At 31.4% G+C, this 18108-nt stretch overlaps 1 protein-coding gene across 4 annotated transcripts in view; it reads right to left on the bottom strand.

Moving 5' to 3' along the window:
* Nucleotides 1–18108, bottom strand: part of LRR (capping protein regulator and myosin 1 linker 1 leucine rich repeat protein) — a 236230-nt gene that overhangs the window by 32059 nt on the left and 186063 nt on the right. For all 4 annotated transcript variants that reach the window (XM_089096290.1, XM_089096291.1, XM_089096292.1 and 1 more), the window contains one exon: nt 841–1179. In XM_089096290.1, the coding sequence (XP_088952416.1) occupies nt 841–1179 (339 nt within the window). The remainder of the gene's footprint in view (nt 1–840; nt 1180–18108) is intronic.

Raw genomic sequence — 18108 nt, 5'->3', positions numbered from 1 at the left:
GTATATAATATAAACATTTGTTTTGTGTCTCTAACTCTAAATACCACGATTTTTTTTTATTATTTATTTATTTTATTTACAATAAGAAAAAAAGGATTTCTGGTAAGAAAAAAGAGAAGAAAAGATGTCTAAAGCACAGCTGGGTGCGTCTTTAGGCCAACTTCCGGAGGATCCTTCAGGCTCATCTTAGGAAGCAATATCTCATGGTGGATCCTAAACTTTCTGTGTGTAGGTACGGGTATAAAGTAGAAAACAAAAGGAGCTTTTCAGATCCGTTTTGGCCAAAACTGCTTAGAAATAAATATCTTAGGGTGCACTCTTCCCTCCCTGTACATAGGCATAGATATAAAGATAGGCCAAAAAAGTTTAATTTTGCCAAAACTGCTTTACAGGACCGTTTTTTAAATTATATTTTTGCATGACATTTTTCTATTGGAGAGGTACAAACAGGAAATCTGTTTAAGATAAATACAAATTGGTTTAACATGGAAGTAAATTATGGAGTATAAAAAATACCATCCCCAAAACTAGCTTCTCATGTTTAGACGCAAGAAATAAAAACGTAGGTTCCACAACATTAGACAGGAAAAAAAATTCTCAGACATAATAAACATTATCATCTAAAAAAGCAATAATAAAACATATTTTTACAAAAGAAAAAAAAATTGGATTAATTTTTGTTTTTATATGAAAAGATGTCTACCTCTACCGATGAACTATCGGTATAACTCTCCATCTAATCAGATGTGAGCCACAGGTTCGACTCCCACTGAAAACAACTTTTTTACATGCGAAACTTCTTTTCTTGACAGTATTTTATAAAAAAGTAATAATTAATACCTTTTAAGAAGGGGCTCCTCTTTGGCCAAATCTTTATTTCCATCTTCTTTCTTATGTTCTTTGGTGCAACTTGTTTTCCTATCATGAGTCGAAAGTTCCTCTCGAGATTTTGACTCAGCACTACCCATCCCAGAGTCCAAGGAGCATTTTTCAAGAGATTCCACTCGTGACCTCTGCTCCAATGACTCACAAATACCAGGCCCAATTTTTGTCACTTGCTTTACTTCTGATATGCGAGGTAGAGAAGAGCTTTTCTTTTCGTCACGAGAGGAAGAATCTTTGGTGAAGGATTGACGATGTTGAGGACTGCTGTCGGCTGAAGCATTTCGGGACCATGTTCTGTAATTGCCAATACAAATTATTTTTCATATAACTTACACTTCTTTAAAAAAGGGAGGTCCCAAAGGTGAGAAATTGTTTTCAAAATCATACCTGATCTTGAGCCAATACGAATCCCAATAAACCATCCGAAACGCATCGTTATCATAAAATAGGCACGTGTCCCTAAATAAAGTTTTTAAGAAGGGTTGGGGCTGCAAAAATTCTCTGTAAGTGGAGACTGAGGCTAAGTTTTTATTGCTGTCTAGAGTGCCACATTTTTTACCTGCTGATTTTTTCTGGTCTTATACCACGAAGGGGGAGGGGAATGTCCAGTCTCCCCTTCCCCAAAGGGACACTCATTAATAAACGTAGCAACAAGCCATTTCCCGCTTAAATCACATGAGAATAGAATCGTTCTATGCATTAGTCCACCATTCACTTCAAAGTAGTATGGATAAATACACCTCATTTTCTGGATTGTTTATTCATCAGCTTCTGGAGCAAAATCGTTATTTTTGGTTTTGATTGTTGCCTTAAATATCGTCTCTACTCTATAAGCATGAACAAGATTCATATTTTACACTGGAGTGGTAGTAGAGGTGACCCTATAACTCCCATTGCTCACCCCTGCTGCCACCTACAACTTTTTTTACATAGTTTAATGAGGACAGGGTCAATGACCTCTTTCTCAATGGTCTCTTTCTCCAGGTGTGTTTTTGGCACGCTCTCAACGAATGTTATGATCCAGAAATAGTATTTGTTGTTGTTATTCGAGCCAGATGTTATGAGTTTCCGGGAAACAGTTAATGACACTTCCTTCCTGTTGTTGTTCGAGGCAGATGTTATAATCATTAATCAAATTGTTTCCAGGCGAAGTTTAATAATGTCTGACAGGTGATGTCAAGATCGATTGATATGTCACGAAAGGGGAATTAATTTGTTGTTTCTAAGGGGAATTATTGATTCAAGAAAGTGGAATTAATTTGTTGTTTCTAAGGGGAATTATTGATTCAAGAAAGGGGAATTAATTTGATGTTTCTAAGGGGAAGGTGGGGAAGAGATATATTGATTGTGTAATTGAAGGGAGAGAATTCCCGAGAAATTGATTACATAATCGATAGAACCCTATAAGGAGCTCGTGACGGGAATCCATTTATGGGCATAGAATGACGTAATCAACTAGTACAAATGGATTTCTGAGAAATTGATTACATAATCGGTAGAACCCTATCAGAAGGTCATGACGGGAATCCATTTATGGGCATAGAATGCTGTAATCAACTAGGACAAATGGATTTCTGAGAAATTGATTACATAATCAGTAGAACCCTATCAGAAGGTCATGACGGGAATTCATTATGGGCATAGAATGACGTAATCGACTAAGACAATTGGATTTCTGAGAAATTGATTACATAATCAGTAGAACCCTATCAGGAGGTCATGACGGGGATTCATTTATGGGTATAGAATGACGTAATTGACTAAGACAAGCAAGTTACTTTCTTAATGTCCCTCCTAAACCAATTTCCCAACTTGAAGTACTTATCCTTTTCACTCACAATTATACTTTACAGCTTTTTTGGATACCTCAACACCAAGAAATACTTTTCAAAGACCTTTTCAGAGCAAGTTACTTTCTTAATGTCCCTCCTAAACCCCTTTTCCAACTTGAAGTACTTATCTTTTTCACCCACAACTATACTTTACTGATTTTTGAATGCTCCAACACCAAGAAATACTTTTCAAAAGGCATTTCAGAACAAGTTCTTTTCTTAATGTCCCTCCTAAACCAATTTTACAAATTGAAGTACTCATCCTTTTCACCTAAATTTTACTTTACAGCTTTTTGAATGCTCCAACACCAAGCAATACTTTTCAAAGGTCATTTCAGAACAAGTTCCTTTCTTAATGTCCCTCCTAAACCCATTTTCCAACTTGAAGTACTTATCTTTTTCACCCACACCTTAGTTATAGGTAAGAGTTTTAAGTTTTACCATAGAGTCCTAGCTTAGAGTTTATGTTAGAGTTCTAGTTTGGTTTAGTTTTAGTTAAAAGTTTAGAGTTTTTTAGCTTAGAGTCTTAGCTTAGAGTTTTTGTTAGAGTTCTAGTTTAGTTTTAGTTAAGAGTTTGGAGTTTTTAGCTTAGAGTCTTAGCTTAGTTTTATTCAGAGTTTTAGTTTAGTTTAGATACAGTTCAGAATTTAGAGTTTTAGCATAGAGTCATAGCTTAGAATTTTACTTAAAGTTGTAGTTTGTTTAAGTTTTAGTTAAGAGTTTCGAGTTTTAGCTTAGAGTATTAGCTTAGAATTTTTGTTAGAGTTTTAGTTTAGTTTTAGTTAAGAGTTTATAGTCTTAGCTTAGAGTTTTAGTTAGAGTTATAGTTTAGTTTAATTTTATTTAAGAGTTGAAATTTTTATCTTTGAGTTTTTGTTAGGGTTCTTGTTTCTTTTATTTTTAGTTAATAGTTTATATTTTTATCTTATACTAATGTCTTAAAGTTTTTGTTAGAGTTGAAGTTTAGGTTATTAATAGTTAATATTTTAGAGTTTTATATTAGAGTTTTTGTTAGAGTTCTAGTTTAGTTTAGATAAAGTTAAGAATTTGGAGTTTTACCTTAGAGACTTAGCTTAGAGTTTTAGTTTAGTTTTAGTTAAGAGTTTAGAGTTTTTTAGTTTAGAATCTTAGCTTAGAGTTTTTGTTAGAGTTCTAGTTTAGTTTAATTTTAGTTAAGAGTTTGATTTTTCACCTTTGAGTTTCAGTTAGAGTTCTAGTTTAGTTTAGTTTTAGTTGAGAGTTTGGTGTCTTACCTTAGAGTCTTAGCTTAGAGTTTTAGTTAGAGTTCTAGTTTAGCTTAGTTCCAGTTAAGAGTTTAGAATTTTATCTTAGAGTCTTAGCTTAGAGTTTTTGTTAGAGTTCTAGTTTATTTTAGTTTTAGTTACGAATTTAGAGTTTTTAGCTTAGAGTCTTAGCTTAGAGTTTTAGTTAGAGTTCTAGTTTAGTTTAGTTATAGTTAAGAACTTAGAGTTTTAGCATAGAGTCATTGCTTAGGGTTTTAGTTAAAGTTATAGTTTAGTAAAGCTATAGTTAAGAGGTTAGAGTTTTACCTTAGAGTCATAGCTTAGAGTTTTAGCTATAGCTCAAGTTAAGTTTAGTTTTAGTTAAGAGTTTAGAATTTTAGCTTAGAGTCTTAGCTTATAGTTTGTGTTAGAGTTCTAGTTTATTTTAGTTTTAGTTAAGAGTCTCGAGTTTTTAGCTTAGAGTCTTAGCTTAGAGTTTCTGTTAGAGTTCTAGTTTAGTTTACTTCTAGTTATGAGTTTAGAGTTTTAGCTTAGAGTCTTAGCTTATAATTTTTGTTAGAGTTCTAGTTTAGTTTAGTAATAGTTAAGAGTTTAGAGTTTTAGGTTAGAGTTTTAATTAGAGTTCTAGTTTAGTTTAGTTATAGTTAAGAGTTTGGTGTCTTACCTTAGAGTCTTAGCTTAGAGTTTTAGTTAGAGTTCTAGTTTAGTTTAGTTCCAGTTAAGAGTTTAGAATTTTAGCTTAGAGTCTTAGCTTAGAGTTTTTGTTAGAGTTCTAGTTTGGTTTAGTTTTAGTTAAAAATTTAGAGTTTTTAGCTTAGAATCTTAGCTTAGAGTTTTTGTTAGAGTTCTATTTTAGTTTAGTTTTAGTTAAGAGTTTGATTTTTCACCTTTGAGTTTCAGTTAGAGTTCTAGTTTAGTTTAGTTATAGTTGAGAGTTTGGTACCTTACCTTAGAGTCATAGCTTAGAATTTTACTTAAAGTTGTAGTTTGTTTAAGTTTTAGTTGAGTTTCGAGTTTTAGCTTAGAGTATTAGCTTAGAATTTGTGTTAGAGCTCTAGTTTATTTTAATTTTAGTTAAGAGTCTCGAGTTTTTAGCTTAGAGTCTTAGCTTAGAGTTTCTGTTAGAGTTCTAGTTTAGTTTACTTCTAGTTAAGAGTTTAGAGTTTTAGCTTAGTCTTAGCTTATAGTTTTTGTTAGAGTTCTAGTTTAGTTTAGTAATAGTTAAGAGTTTAGAGTTTTAGCTTAGAGTTTTAATTAGAGTTCTAGTTTAGTTTAGTTATAGTTAAGAGTTTGGTGTTTTACCTTAGAGACTTAGCTTAGAGTTTTAGTTTAGTTTAGTTTTAGTTAAGAGTTTATAGTTTTAGCTTAGAGTCTTATCTTAGAGTTTTTATTAGAGTTCTAGTTTAGTTTAGTTTTAGTTAAGAGTTTAGAGTTTTTATATTATAGTATTAGTTTATAGTTTTTTGTTGAAGTTCTATTTTATTTTATATTTTTAGATTATAATTAGAGTTTTAAATAGAGTTTTAGCTTAGTTTTGTTTTAGTTAAGAGTTTAGAGTTTTAGCTTAGAGTGTTAGATTAGAGTTTTTGTTAGAGTTCTAGTTTGGTTTAGTTTTGGTTAAGAGTTTAGAGTTTTAGCTTAGAGTCTTAGCTTAGAGTTTTTGCTAGAGTTATAATTTTGTGTATCAATAGGTATGAGTTCGGAGTTTTACATCTTAGACTCTTCGTACTGTTCTAGTTTAGTTTAGTTTTGCTTAAGAGTTCATAAGTTTGTATCAGAGTCCCTAATTATATCTTTAGTTAGATTTATAGTTTATTGTCTTATTAGTTAAGATTTTGGTGTTTTACCTTAGAGACATAGCTTAGAGTTTTAGTTTAGTTTAGTTTTAGTTAAGAGTTTTAGCTTAGTCTTGTCTTAGAGTTTTTATTAGAGTTCTAGTTTAGTTTAGTTTTAGTTAAGAGTTTAGAGTTTTTAGCTTAGTCTTAGTTTAGAGTTTTTTTGTTGGAGTTCTAGTTTAGTTTAGAGTTTTATCTTAGACTTAGAGTTTCAATTAGAGCTATAGTTTAGTTTAGTTTTAGTAAAGAATTTAGAGTTTTTAGTTTAGAGTCTTTTCTTAGTTTTATTTATATTTCTAGTTTAATTTAGTTTTAGCTAATAGTTTAGAGTTTTATCTTAGATTGTTAGTTTAGATTTTTTTTTTGAGTTAAATTTTAGTTTAGTTACATTTAAGAATTTATATTTTTAGCTTAGGTTCATATCTTAGAGTTTTTCTTAAATTTATAGTTTGTTCAGGTTTTGGTTAAGAGTTTCAAGTTTTAGCTGAGTCTTATATTAGAGTTTTTGTTAAAGTTAGAGTTTATTTTAGTGTTGGCTAATATTTTGGAGTTTTAAGCTGAGATTCAAAGATTTGAGTTTTTGTTTTATTTAAATTAGATTTTTGATTTATTTATGAGTTTATAGTTTTAGATTCGAGTATTATCTTCTAGTTTTTGTTAGAGTTTTAGTTTGGTTTAGTAATATTTAATAGTTTATATTTTTAGCATATATTCTTATCTTGGAGTTTTTGTTATAGATATAGTTTAGTTTAGTTATAGTTAAGCGTTTGTAGTTTTACCTTCGAGACTTAGCTTAGAGTTTTAGTTTAGTTTAGTTTTAGTTAAGAGTTTAGATTTTTTAGCTTAGAGTCTTAGCTTAGAGTTTTTGTTAGAGTTCTAGTTTAGTTTAGATTTATTTAAGAGTTTAGTTTTACCATAGAGTCATAGCTTAGAGTTCTAGTTAGTGTTGAAGTTTAGTTTAGTTATAGTTAAGAATTTAGAGTTTTAGCTTAGAGTCATAGCTTAGAGTTTTAATTATAGTTGTAGTTTAGTTAAGTTTTAGTTAAGTTTCGAGTTTTAGCTTATAGTCTTACCTTAGAGTTTTTGTTAGAGTTCTAGTTTAGTTTAGTTTTAGTTAAGAGTTTAGAGTTTTAGCTTAGAGCCATAGCTTAGAGTCTTAGTTAAAGTTATAGTTTAGCAAAGTTATAGTTAAGAGTTTAGTGTTTTTAGCTTAGAGTCTTAGCTTAGAGTTTTAGTTAGAGTTCTAGTTAAGTTTTAGTTAAGAGTTTAGAGTTTTAGCTTAGAGTCTTAGCTTATAGTTTGTGTTAGAGTTCTAGTTTAGTTTAGTTATAGTTAAGAGTCTCGAGTTTTTAACTCAGAGTCTTAGCTTTGAGTTTCTGTTATAGTTCTAGTTTAGTTTACTTCTAATTAAGAGTTTGGAGTTTTATATCTTAATGTTTTTATTAGAGTTCTAGTTTAGTTTTGTTTTAGTTAAGATTTTAGAGTTTTTAGATTAGTGTCTTAGTTTAGAGTTTTTTGTTGAAGTTCTAGTTTAGTTTAGAGTTTTAGCTTAGTCTTAGAGTTTTAATTAGAGTTCTAGTTTAGTTTAGTTATAGTTAAGAATTTAGAGTTTTAGCTTAGAGTCTTATCTTAGAATTTTAGTTAGAGTTCTACTTTAGTTTAGTTTTAGTTAAGAGTTCAGAGTTTTAGCTTGGAGTCTTAGCTTAGAGTTTTATTTAGAGTTCTAGTTTAGTTTAGTTTTAGTTATGAGTTTTGAGTTTTACCTTAAAGTCTTAGATTAGAGTTTTAGTTAGGGTTGAAGTTTCGTTTAGTTTAGTTATAGTTAAGAGTTTATAGTTTTAGTTTAGAGTCTTAGCTTAGAGTTTTTGTTAGAGTTCTAGTTTAGTTTAGTTATAGTTAAGAGTTTGGAGTTTTACCTTAGAGACTTAGCTTAAGTGTTTTATTTTAGTTTAGTTTTACTTAAGAGTTTAGAGTTTTAGCTTAGATTCTCAGCTTAGAGTTTTTGTTAGAGTTCTAGTTTAGTTTAGTTAAGAGTTTAGATTTCTACCTTAGAGTCATAGCTTAGAGTTTTACGTAGAGTTGAAGTTTAGTTTAGTTATAGTTAAGGGTTTAGAGTTTTAGCTTGGAGTCTTAGTTTAGAGTTTTAGTTAGAGTTTTAGCTTGGTTTAGTTTTAGTTAAGAGTTTAGAGTTTTAGCTTAAAGTCTTAGATTATAGTTTTATTTAGAGTTCTAGTTTAGTTTATTTTTATTTATGAGTTTTGATTTTTAACTTAAATTTTTTGATTATATTTTTAGTTAGTGTTTTAGTTTTGTTTAGTTTATTTATAGTTAATAGTTTATATTTTTATCTTAGAGTCTTAGCTTAGAGTTTTTATTAGAGTTCTAGTTTAGTTTAGTTTTATTTAAGAGTTATAATTTAGAGGTTTGCCTAGAATCTTAGCTTAGAGATTTAGTTAGAGTTGAAGTTTAGTGTAAACTAGCATAACCACAAAATTACACAATATTGCATAGAAATACCAAAACCATAGGTTAGATTAGGTTAGGTTAGGTTAGAGCTTAGGTTTCTCCACGTTTAAGTTAGGTTAGATTAGGTTAGCTTATCATGTGCGCTCATGATAATCTAACCTAATCTAACTGGTACAAAGTTGACATGGGGGATTTTCCGGCGAGTATGGTTAGGTTAGGTTAGATCAAGTTAGGTTAGGTTAAGTTAGGTTAGGTTAGCCTACGGACGCGCGCGTACGTAGGCTATCCTAACATAACCTAACTTGATCTAACCTAACCTAACCATACTCGCCGGAAAATCCCCCCATGTCGACTTTGTACCAGTTAGATTAGGTTAGCTTATCATGAGCGCTCATGATAAGCTAACCTAATCTAACCTAACTTAGGAGAAACCTAAGCTCTAACCTAACCTAATCTAACCTATGGTTTTGGTATTTCTATGCAATATTGTGTAATTTTGTGGTTATGCTAGTTTACACTAAACTTCAACTCTAACTAAATCTCTAAGCTAAGATTCTAGGCTAAACCTCTAAGTTATAACTCTTAACTATAACTAAACTAAACAATAACTCTAACTAAAACTCTAAGCTAAGACTCTAAGCTAAAACTATAAACTCTTAACTATAACTAAACTAAACTAAACTTCAACCTTAACTAAAACTCTAATCAAAAACTTTAAGGTAAAACTCAAAACTCATAACTAAAATTAAACTAAACTAGAACTCTAAATAAAACTCTAAGCTAAGACTTTAAGGTAAAACTCTAAACTCTTAACGAAAACTAAACTAAGCTAAAACTCTAACTAAAACTCTAAGCTAAGACTCCAAGCTAAAACTCTAAACACTTAACTATAAATAAACAAAACTTCAATTATACGTAAACCTCTAAGCTAAGACTCTAAGGTAGAATTCTAAACTCTTAACTAAACTAAACTAGAACTTCAACAAAAACTCTAAGCTAAGACTCTAAGATAAAACTCTAAACTCTGAACTAGAACTAAACTAAACTAGAACTCTAAGTAAAACTCTAAGCTAAGACTCTTAGTTAAAAACTCTAAATTCTTAACTATGACTAAACTAAACTTCAACTTCAACAAAAACTCTAAGCTATGATTCTATGATAAAACTCTAAACTCTTAACTAAACTAAATTAGAACTCTAACAAAAACTCTAAACTATGGCTAAGCTAAAAAATCTAAATTATTAATTATAACTAAACTAAACTAAACTTCATCTCTTACTATAACTCTAAAATAAGACTCTAAGCTAAAACTCTAAACTCTTAGCTAAAACTAAACTAAACTAAAACTCTAAAAAAAACTCTAAGTTAGGACTATAAGATAAAAATATAAACTCTTAACTAAAACTAAACTAGAGCTTCAACAAAAAACTCTAAGCTAAGACTCTAAGCTAAAAACTCTAAACTCTTAACTAAAACAAAACTAAACTAGAACTCTCCACTAAACTCTTAACTAAAACTAAACTAAACTAGAACTCTAACAAAAACTCTAAGCTGAGACTCTAAGCTAAAACTCTAAACTCTTAACTAAAACTAAACTAAACTAGAACAATAATTAAAACTCCAAGTCTAAGCTAAAACTCTAAAATAAACTATAATTCCAACAAAAAACTCTAAACTAAGACTCTAAGCTAAAAATTCTAAACTCTTAACTAAAACTAAACTAAACTAGAACTCTAATAAAAACTCTAAGATAAGACTCTAAAGCTAAAACTCTAAACTCTTAACTAAAACTAAACTAAACTAAAACTCTAAACTAAGTCTCTAAGGTAAAACACCAAACTCTTAACTATTACTAAACTAAAACTACAACTCTAATTAAAACTCTAAGCTAAAACTCTAAGCTCTTGACTATTACTGAACTAAACTAGAACTCTAATAAAAACTCTAAGCTAAGACTGTAAGCTAAAACTCTAAACTCTTAACTAGAAGTAAACTAAACTAGAACTCTAACAGAAACTCTAAGCTAAGACTCTAAGCTAAAAACTCGAGACTCTTAACTAAAACTAAAATAAACTAGAACTCTAACACAAATTCTAAGCTAATACTCTAAACTAAGACTCGAAACTCTTAACTAAAACTTAAACAAACTACAACTTTAAGTAAAATTCTAAGCTATGACTCTAAGGTAAGACACCAAACTCTCAACTATAACTAAACTAAAATAGAACTCTAACTGAAACTCAAAGGTGAAAAATCAAACTCTTAACTAAAATTAAACTAAACTGGAACTCTAGCAAAAACTCTATGCTAAGACTCTAAGCTAAAAACTCTAAATTTTTAACTAAAACTAAACCAAACTAGAACTCTAACAAAAACTCTAAAATAGGACTCTAAGCTAAAATCTCTAAACTCTTAACTGGAACTAAACTAAACTAGAACTCTAACTAAAACTCTAAGCTAAGACTCTAAGGTAAAACACCAAACTCTTAACTATAACTAAACTAAACTAGAACTCTAATTAAAACTCTAAGCTAAAACTCTAAACTCTTAACTATTACTAAACTAAACTAGAACTCTAACAAAAATTATAAGCTAAGACTAAGCTAAAACTCTAAACTCTTAACTAAAACTAAAATAAACTAAAACTCTAACAAAAACTCAAAGATAAAACGTTAAACTCTTAACTAAAATTAAACTAAACTAGAACTCTAACAAAAACTCTAAGCTAAGACTATAAACTCTTAACTAAAACTAAACTAAAACTCTAACAAAAATTCTAAGCTAATACTCTAACTAGAAGTAAAACTCTTACTAGAAGTTAAACTCTTAACTAGAAGAAAACTAAACTATAACTCTAACAGAATCTCTAATCTAAGACTCTGATCTAAAAATTCGATACTATCAACTAAAACTGAAATATACTAGAACTCTAACATAAACTATAAGCTAAGACTCTAAGCTCAAAATCTAAACTCTTAACTCAAACTAAACTGAACTAGAACTCTATCTATAATTCTAAGCTATGACTCTAAGGTAAAAATATAAAATCTTAAATATAACTTTACTAAACTATAACTTTAAATAAGACTCTAAGCTATGACTCTAAGCTAAAACTCTAAATTCTTAACTATAAATAAACTAAACTAGAACTCTAACTAAAACTCTAAGCTAAGACTCTAAGCTAAAAACTCTAAATACTTAACTAAAACTAAAATAAACTAGAACTCTAACAAAAACTCTAAGCTAAGACTCTAATCTAAACTTCTAAACTCTTAACTGGAACTAAACTAAACTAGAACTCTAACTAAAACTCTAAGCTAAGACTCTAAGGTAAGACACCAAACTCTCAACTAAAACTAAACTACACTAGAACTCTAACTGAAACTCAAAGGTGAAAAATTAAACTCTTAACAAAAATTAAACTAAACTAGAACTCTAACAAAAACTCTAAGCTAAGATTCTAAGCTAAAAAAAACTCTAAACTCTTAACTAAAACTAAACTAAAACTCTAAGCTAAGTCTCTAAGGTAGAACTCCAAATTCTTAACTTTATCTAAACTAAACTAGAACTCTAACAAAAACTCTAAGCTAAAACTCTAAACTCTTAATTATTACTAAACTAAACTTCAACTCTAACAAAAACTCTAAGCTAAGACTCTAAGCTAAAACTCTAAACTATTAACTAAAACTAAAATAAACTAGAACCCTAACAAAAACTCAAAGATAAAACGTTAAACTCTTAACTAAAATTAAACTAAACTAGAACTCTAACTAAAACTCTAAGCTAAGACTATAAACTCTTAACTAAAACTAAACTAAAACTCTAACAAAAATTCTAAGCTAATACTCTAAGCTAAAACTCGAAACTCTTAACTAAAACTTAAACAAACTACAACTTTAAGTAAAATTCTAAGCTATGACTCTATGCTAAAACTCTAAATTCTGAACTGTATCTAAACTAAACTAAAACTCTGAATAAAACTAAGCTAAGACTCTAAGATAAAAACTCCAAACTCTTAACTAAAACTAAACTAGAACTCTAACAAAAACTCTAAGCTAAGACTCTAAGCTAAAAAACTCTAAACTTTTAACTAAAACTAAACCAAACTAGAACTCTAACAAAAACTCTAAGCTAGGACTCTATGGTAAAACTTAAAACTCTTACCTATAACTAAGGTGTGGGTGAAAAAGATAAGTACTTCAAGTTGGAAAATGGGTTTAGGAGGGACATTAAGAAAGGAACTTGTTCTGAAATGACCTTTGAAAAGTATTGCTTGGTGTTGGAGCATTCAAAAAGCTGTAAAGTAAAATTTAGGTGAAAAGGATGAGTACTTCAATTTGTAAAATTGGTTTAGGAGGGACATTAAGAAAAGAACTGGTTCTGAAATGCCTTTTGAAAAGTATTTCTTGGTGTTGGAGCATTCAAAAATCAGTATAGTAAAGTTGTGGGTGAAAAAGATAAGTACTTCAAGTTGGAAAATGGGTTTAGGAGGGACATTAAGAAAGTAACTTGCTCTGAAAAGGTCTTTGGAAAGTATTTCTTGGTGTTGAGGTATCCAAAAAGCTGTAAAGTATATATGTGGGTGAAAAACATAAGTACTTCAAGTTGGGAAATGGGTTTAGGAGGGATATTAAGAAAGTAACTTGCTTGTCTTAGTCAATTACGTCATTCTATGCCCATAAATGAATTCCCGTCATGACCTCCTGATAGGGTTCTACTGATTATGTAATCAATTTCTCAGAAATCCAATTGTCTTAGTCGATTACGTCATTCTATGCCCATAATGAATTCCCGTCATGACCTTCTGATAGGGTTCTACTGATTATGTAATCAATTTCTCAGAAATCCATTTGTCCTAGTTGATTACATCATTCTATGCCCATAAATGGATTCCCGTCATGACCTTCTGATAGGGTTCTACCGATTATGTAATCAATTTCTCAGAAATCCATTTGTACTAGTTGATTACGTCATTCTATGCCCATAAATGGATTCCCGTCATGACCTCCTGATAGGGTTCTACCGATTATGTAATCAATTTCTCGGGAATTCTCTCCCTTCAATTACGCAATAAATATATCTCTTCCTCACCTTCCCCTTAGAAACATCAAATTAATTCCCCTTTCTTGAATCAATAATTCCCCTTAGAGACAACAAATTAATTCCACTTTCTTGAATCAATAATTCCCCTTAGAAACAACAAATTAATTCCCTTTCGTGACATATCAATCGATCTTGACATCACCTGTCAGACATTATTAAACTTCGCCTGGAAACAATTTGATTAATGATTATAACATCTGCCTCGAACAACAACAGGAAGGAAGTGTCATTAACTGTTTCCCGGAAACTCATAACATCTGGCTCGAATAACAACAACAAATACTATTTCTGGATCATAACATTCGCTGAGAGCGTGCCAAAAACACACCTGGAGAAAGAGACCATTGAGAAAAAGGTCATTGACCCTGTCCTCATTAAATTATGTAAAAAAGTTGTAGGTGGCAGCACGGGTGAGCAATGGGAGTTATAGGGTCACCTCTACTAGTGGTTTTACGCTTCAGTTTTCAAATATTTTGAGACGAATGAGGTTCATTGGGTCTATTGCTCACACCCCCCCCCCCACCCTCTAAAATCTTGAATAATCAGCGAATAATTCATTAAATTATCATGTTTTAAATATGACCCACTTTATTGTTTTTTGCACTTTGGAAACTTGTCCAAACCTCAAAAGTTTTCAACTTTCCCCTTTAAAAAAATAAAAAAAAATTCTGGGGTAGGGGGAGAGGGGTCGCGGAAGCTCCTGGTTGGACTTCGCTGAAGTAATGATGCTAGGACTGCTTTGAAAATATTTTAGTTTCAAAGATTGTATTTTAATGTGAGTTCGCTTATATTCATTTTTTTTTCATTTGTTTTGCTGAGAACGGCCCTTAGATATAGGGTCGAAATATTCATATAAAGTTGCATTCCACTGTCTTAAACAAAAAAGTTCCCTACTGTTCAACTTGTTGTTTATCTCAATATTTCAGGAGAGGCTGGCATGGGCCTAAAGGCTCTCTCTCTCTCTCTCTCTCTCTCTCTCTCTCTCTCTCTCTCTCTCTCTCTCTCTCTCTCTCTCTCTCTCTCTCTCTCTCTCTCTCTCTCTCTCTCTCTCTCTCTCTCTCTCTCTCTCTCTCTCTCTCTCTCTCTCTCTCTCTCTCTCTCTCTCTCTCTCTCTCTCTCTCTCTCTCTCTCTCTCTCTCTCTCTCTCTCTCTCTCTCTCTCTCTCTCTCTCTCTCTTGTCGTGGTGACCCGTTTTAAATTACCATTAAATCCTTAAAGTACCATAAACCCGTGTTATCAGTAGAATGCATCGTCTGGATTCTAGGAGACATATAGCAATTTCTATGTTATTTGCGTACCGCCCTAGCAATTTCTATGTTATTTGCGTACCGCCATAGCAATTTCTACATTATTCTATACAAGCTCTTCACTTTTTCAAAGAGATTTAGAGCTCCATCATATGGCCTAATACTTTGGGTAGACTATGCCCCATCATGTGCTACTTGGGATTTGCATAATATGTTATGAAACACAACTTTTTCTGACACAATTTACATAGATCAGGTTTTTAGTTCATGGTATATACTTTATATCTTTTAGGGCAAACCCGTATCAGAAAACCAGCGCGTCTTGTTTAGCTGTTAATATATTCTATTATTTTGTGTATATATTCAAGTTTCAGATTAGGATTTTCTACAGTTTGAATAGTTCATTCAATCTACTAATATCAATATTTTTTGCAATCATTTACATAGATATGGAATATTCTAAGCGACTTCTGGTGAGTAAAATTTTTCTCATTATTATAATAAAAAGAAATTGTCTCGTCATTAAGTTAAGGAAGAATTTCCTTCCTTACGCTTTTTTTTCCACCGTGTTGTTAACTCTTTTAAAAAGCTTCCTTCTTTTAAATATTAAACAGTCCATGTATTTCAATTTTAGTAAATATTCAAAAAAAAGAGAGGCATGTTCACTTTGATTTTGGCTCGTTGTATATGAAAAATTAAAATAGTATTTGCATATTAGTTTCGGAAGATATAAAAGGTCTGTGTTACGATCATAATTCTTTAGTTTTAGTTATTTCGTTCAAAATGTGGCTTTTCACATTATCAAAAAATAGAGTTTCCACTCTAAAAGTATCAGTGTCTAATCCTCTTAACAATACAGCAATTTCCAAACAGGCCTTTACAGGCGTTATCTGAAATTCCTATATATTGAAGGATAACGACAAGGGTCTCCTTGACAAATAGATTCTTTTTAGGGTCAAATTAAAGGTGAGTAAAGCCGTCGGACCTCAGGTCTAATCCTAAGGATGCGAATATAGGTGGGACTTACAATTTATTCACCGGTAATATTGAACTAGGATATTTTAGAACAAAATTTTTAGTACTTTTCAAAGCTTAATAGGTAATATCTTGGTTCATTGTCATAAATTGAAACCTGTTTTTGGGATCTTCGTCCGTCAAAGTGAAATTTTGATAGATGTATGTATTAAACTATTAATCTTTTAAAGCATATTCCAGCCTAGGTAGCATACTAGGAGCCCAAGGTTGTTCAGTATGATGAGTGTATTTACACGAAGGAATATTTGAGCATAAAAATATTGATTTGTAAAAAAGTAGCAGGAATTTTAAATTGCTAAGATCTATAGCAATAAAAACATAATAATTGAATTTGTTGATTAAATTATATTATGGGGAGATGTTTTTGAACCCCCCCCCCCCTTCCCTCATTCTGAATAAGTAAGAATTGAGCTAGCTAATTAAATTACGTCATTTTTTCTACTTTTGGGATTTTGATATTGAAGGGGTAGTACTCTCCCGTAAGCTAAATAATTTGAAAACTGAAAATGATTTTTATTTTAGAACGCTGTTGATCAATCATCACAGCAAAAACGAGCAAAATTGAATGATATCACATCGATGCAAGCTGCAAGACCATCAGTCATCAGATATGCTAGCCCCAATACAAGTTCGATGGACCAGCCAGGGGCCTCTAAGCAACCTGACAGGAAATTCAAGTCAGCCTCATCTGATCAAGATGGAGGGAACGATCCTCTTCATGCTTTACCAGAGACTTCGAATGTACAAGTGCAGCCAGAATTTGTAAATGTATATAATTTTTTTTTCTTTCCGTATTTTCAAAAATAAGGCAAATTTTCTCAAGCGCATAACTTTTGATGAGTAAAACTTAAATTTGTTTCTAAACTATTCTATAATAATGCTATTTCATTTTCTTTCATTAACCGAGTTACTAGTATATAAAAGAATGGTTATAACAGAGAAGTAGCAAATAGCTTATCATACATTTCTATAAAACCTTACCTGTAACTTCTCTTTTAAGCAAGATGTTTTCTAATGCAATAATCCATTATTTCATTAAACAATCTCTATATACATATATATAAAAAACTATTATTTCACTGCTGACAATTGGACAACCATTCTTAAACTGGGTTATCTTTTGCACTAAGCTTTGTGCATATCCGGTTCTTATCAAATGTCCCACCAGGAAGGTTGAATATTAATCCGACGGGTATAAATTGAATGTTAATCGTTCGTTATAAAGTGGTTTTCAAATAACAGGATGTTTATCTTCGATAAGATATTAACACAGGAAAAAGGTTTTTAATAATTTCCAAATATGTCATCGCAGTGATGTCAAAAAACATTATTTGGACGTAACCGTTTTGGACATTTTAGGCAATTATTTCGACGAAACAGTTAGTGATATTTTAAAAGATGTTTTCGAAAAGAATTTGAGGCTGAAACTCTAGGTTCGTTATAATAAACAAGTTCTATTTGAACAGTGTTGTGAAGTCCTCTACCCCAACTCGAAAGGGCTCCAATCCTCCTACCCCAAAGGAAGCTCCCGGTGCCCCACAGGCCTCCCCCCGGGGCTCTAAAAAGGATCATCCAGCTCTCATTCGGGTAAACATGCAACTAAAATGATTTTTTCAACTTTATGAAATAATGCTTATGTCACGTAGAAAATAAACTCTTTTTTCTACAGATTAATGAAATAGCACTGCCGTTGGATGATGAAACAACTGAATTTACAGGACCAATTCTGTCACCGCCAATGGAGTTCAGAGACGAACCTACATTAGTTGTAGATAATATGGAATGGATAGGGGGTTTCCTTAACGATGTTTTTGGGGACATAGCTAGCCTAGACGACTTAAATTGTGATATTGACATGATTGAGGACTCGGACTGGGTAGATAGATTTATGCATGAACATTTAGGCGATGTTACTAGTGTAACTGAACCGGGTCCTCGTAAAGAAATTACGTCGCAGAACAATACAGGCTGGCTTGATCAATTGTCCCCAAACACCTTGGAATATGTACTAGGGGACCTCATGCCATCTCCAACCATTGCAGTTAAACAGACGGGGGTTATTGACAATTCTATGTCACCCTCCACCATTCCGCTTAATGATACAACAATGCAAATTGTTGGGCCTAATTCTTCCGGGGACACTTTTGACGACAACTTTACTATTAGTGAATTGGATCCTGTACAAATAGGTGCAGGACATGAAAATAGTGATATGTCCTCGGAATTACGTGAATTTTTATTTGTTATAGTCTGCTCTAAGTCACATACAAACATATAGGGTAGATTTTAACCCTCCCGAGGAAAACATGATTGACGGAGTCATTATTTTAACAGACCCTATGAATGTTTTCAACAACTACATTGATAGATTTTAAGTGCAAATTAATATTCAGATTCAGAAATGGGGGGGGGGGGGGTCACGGGGGAGTTAAAGCAAAAGTGAAAAAAAATTTTTATTTAC

The sequence above is a fragment of the Artemia sp. Qi Xiang Cuo genome, chromosome 11 (genome assembly GCF_049724085.1).
Source record: "Artemia sp. Qi Xiang Cuo chromosome 11, ASM4972408v1, whole genome shotgun sequence".
In the NCBI taxonomy this organism is placed as follows: domain Eukaryota; kingdom Metazoa; phylum Arthropoda; class Branchiopoda; order Anostraca; family Artemiidae; genus Artemia; species Artemia sp. Qi Xiang Cuo.
Note: the sequence above shows the minus strand (reverse complement) of the source record. Positions and strands in the feature narration are given on the sequence as shown.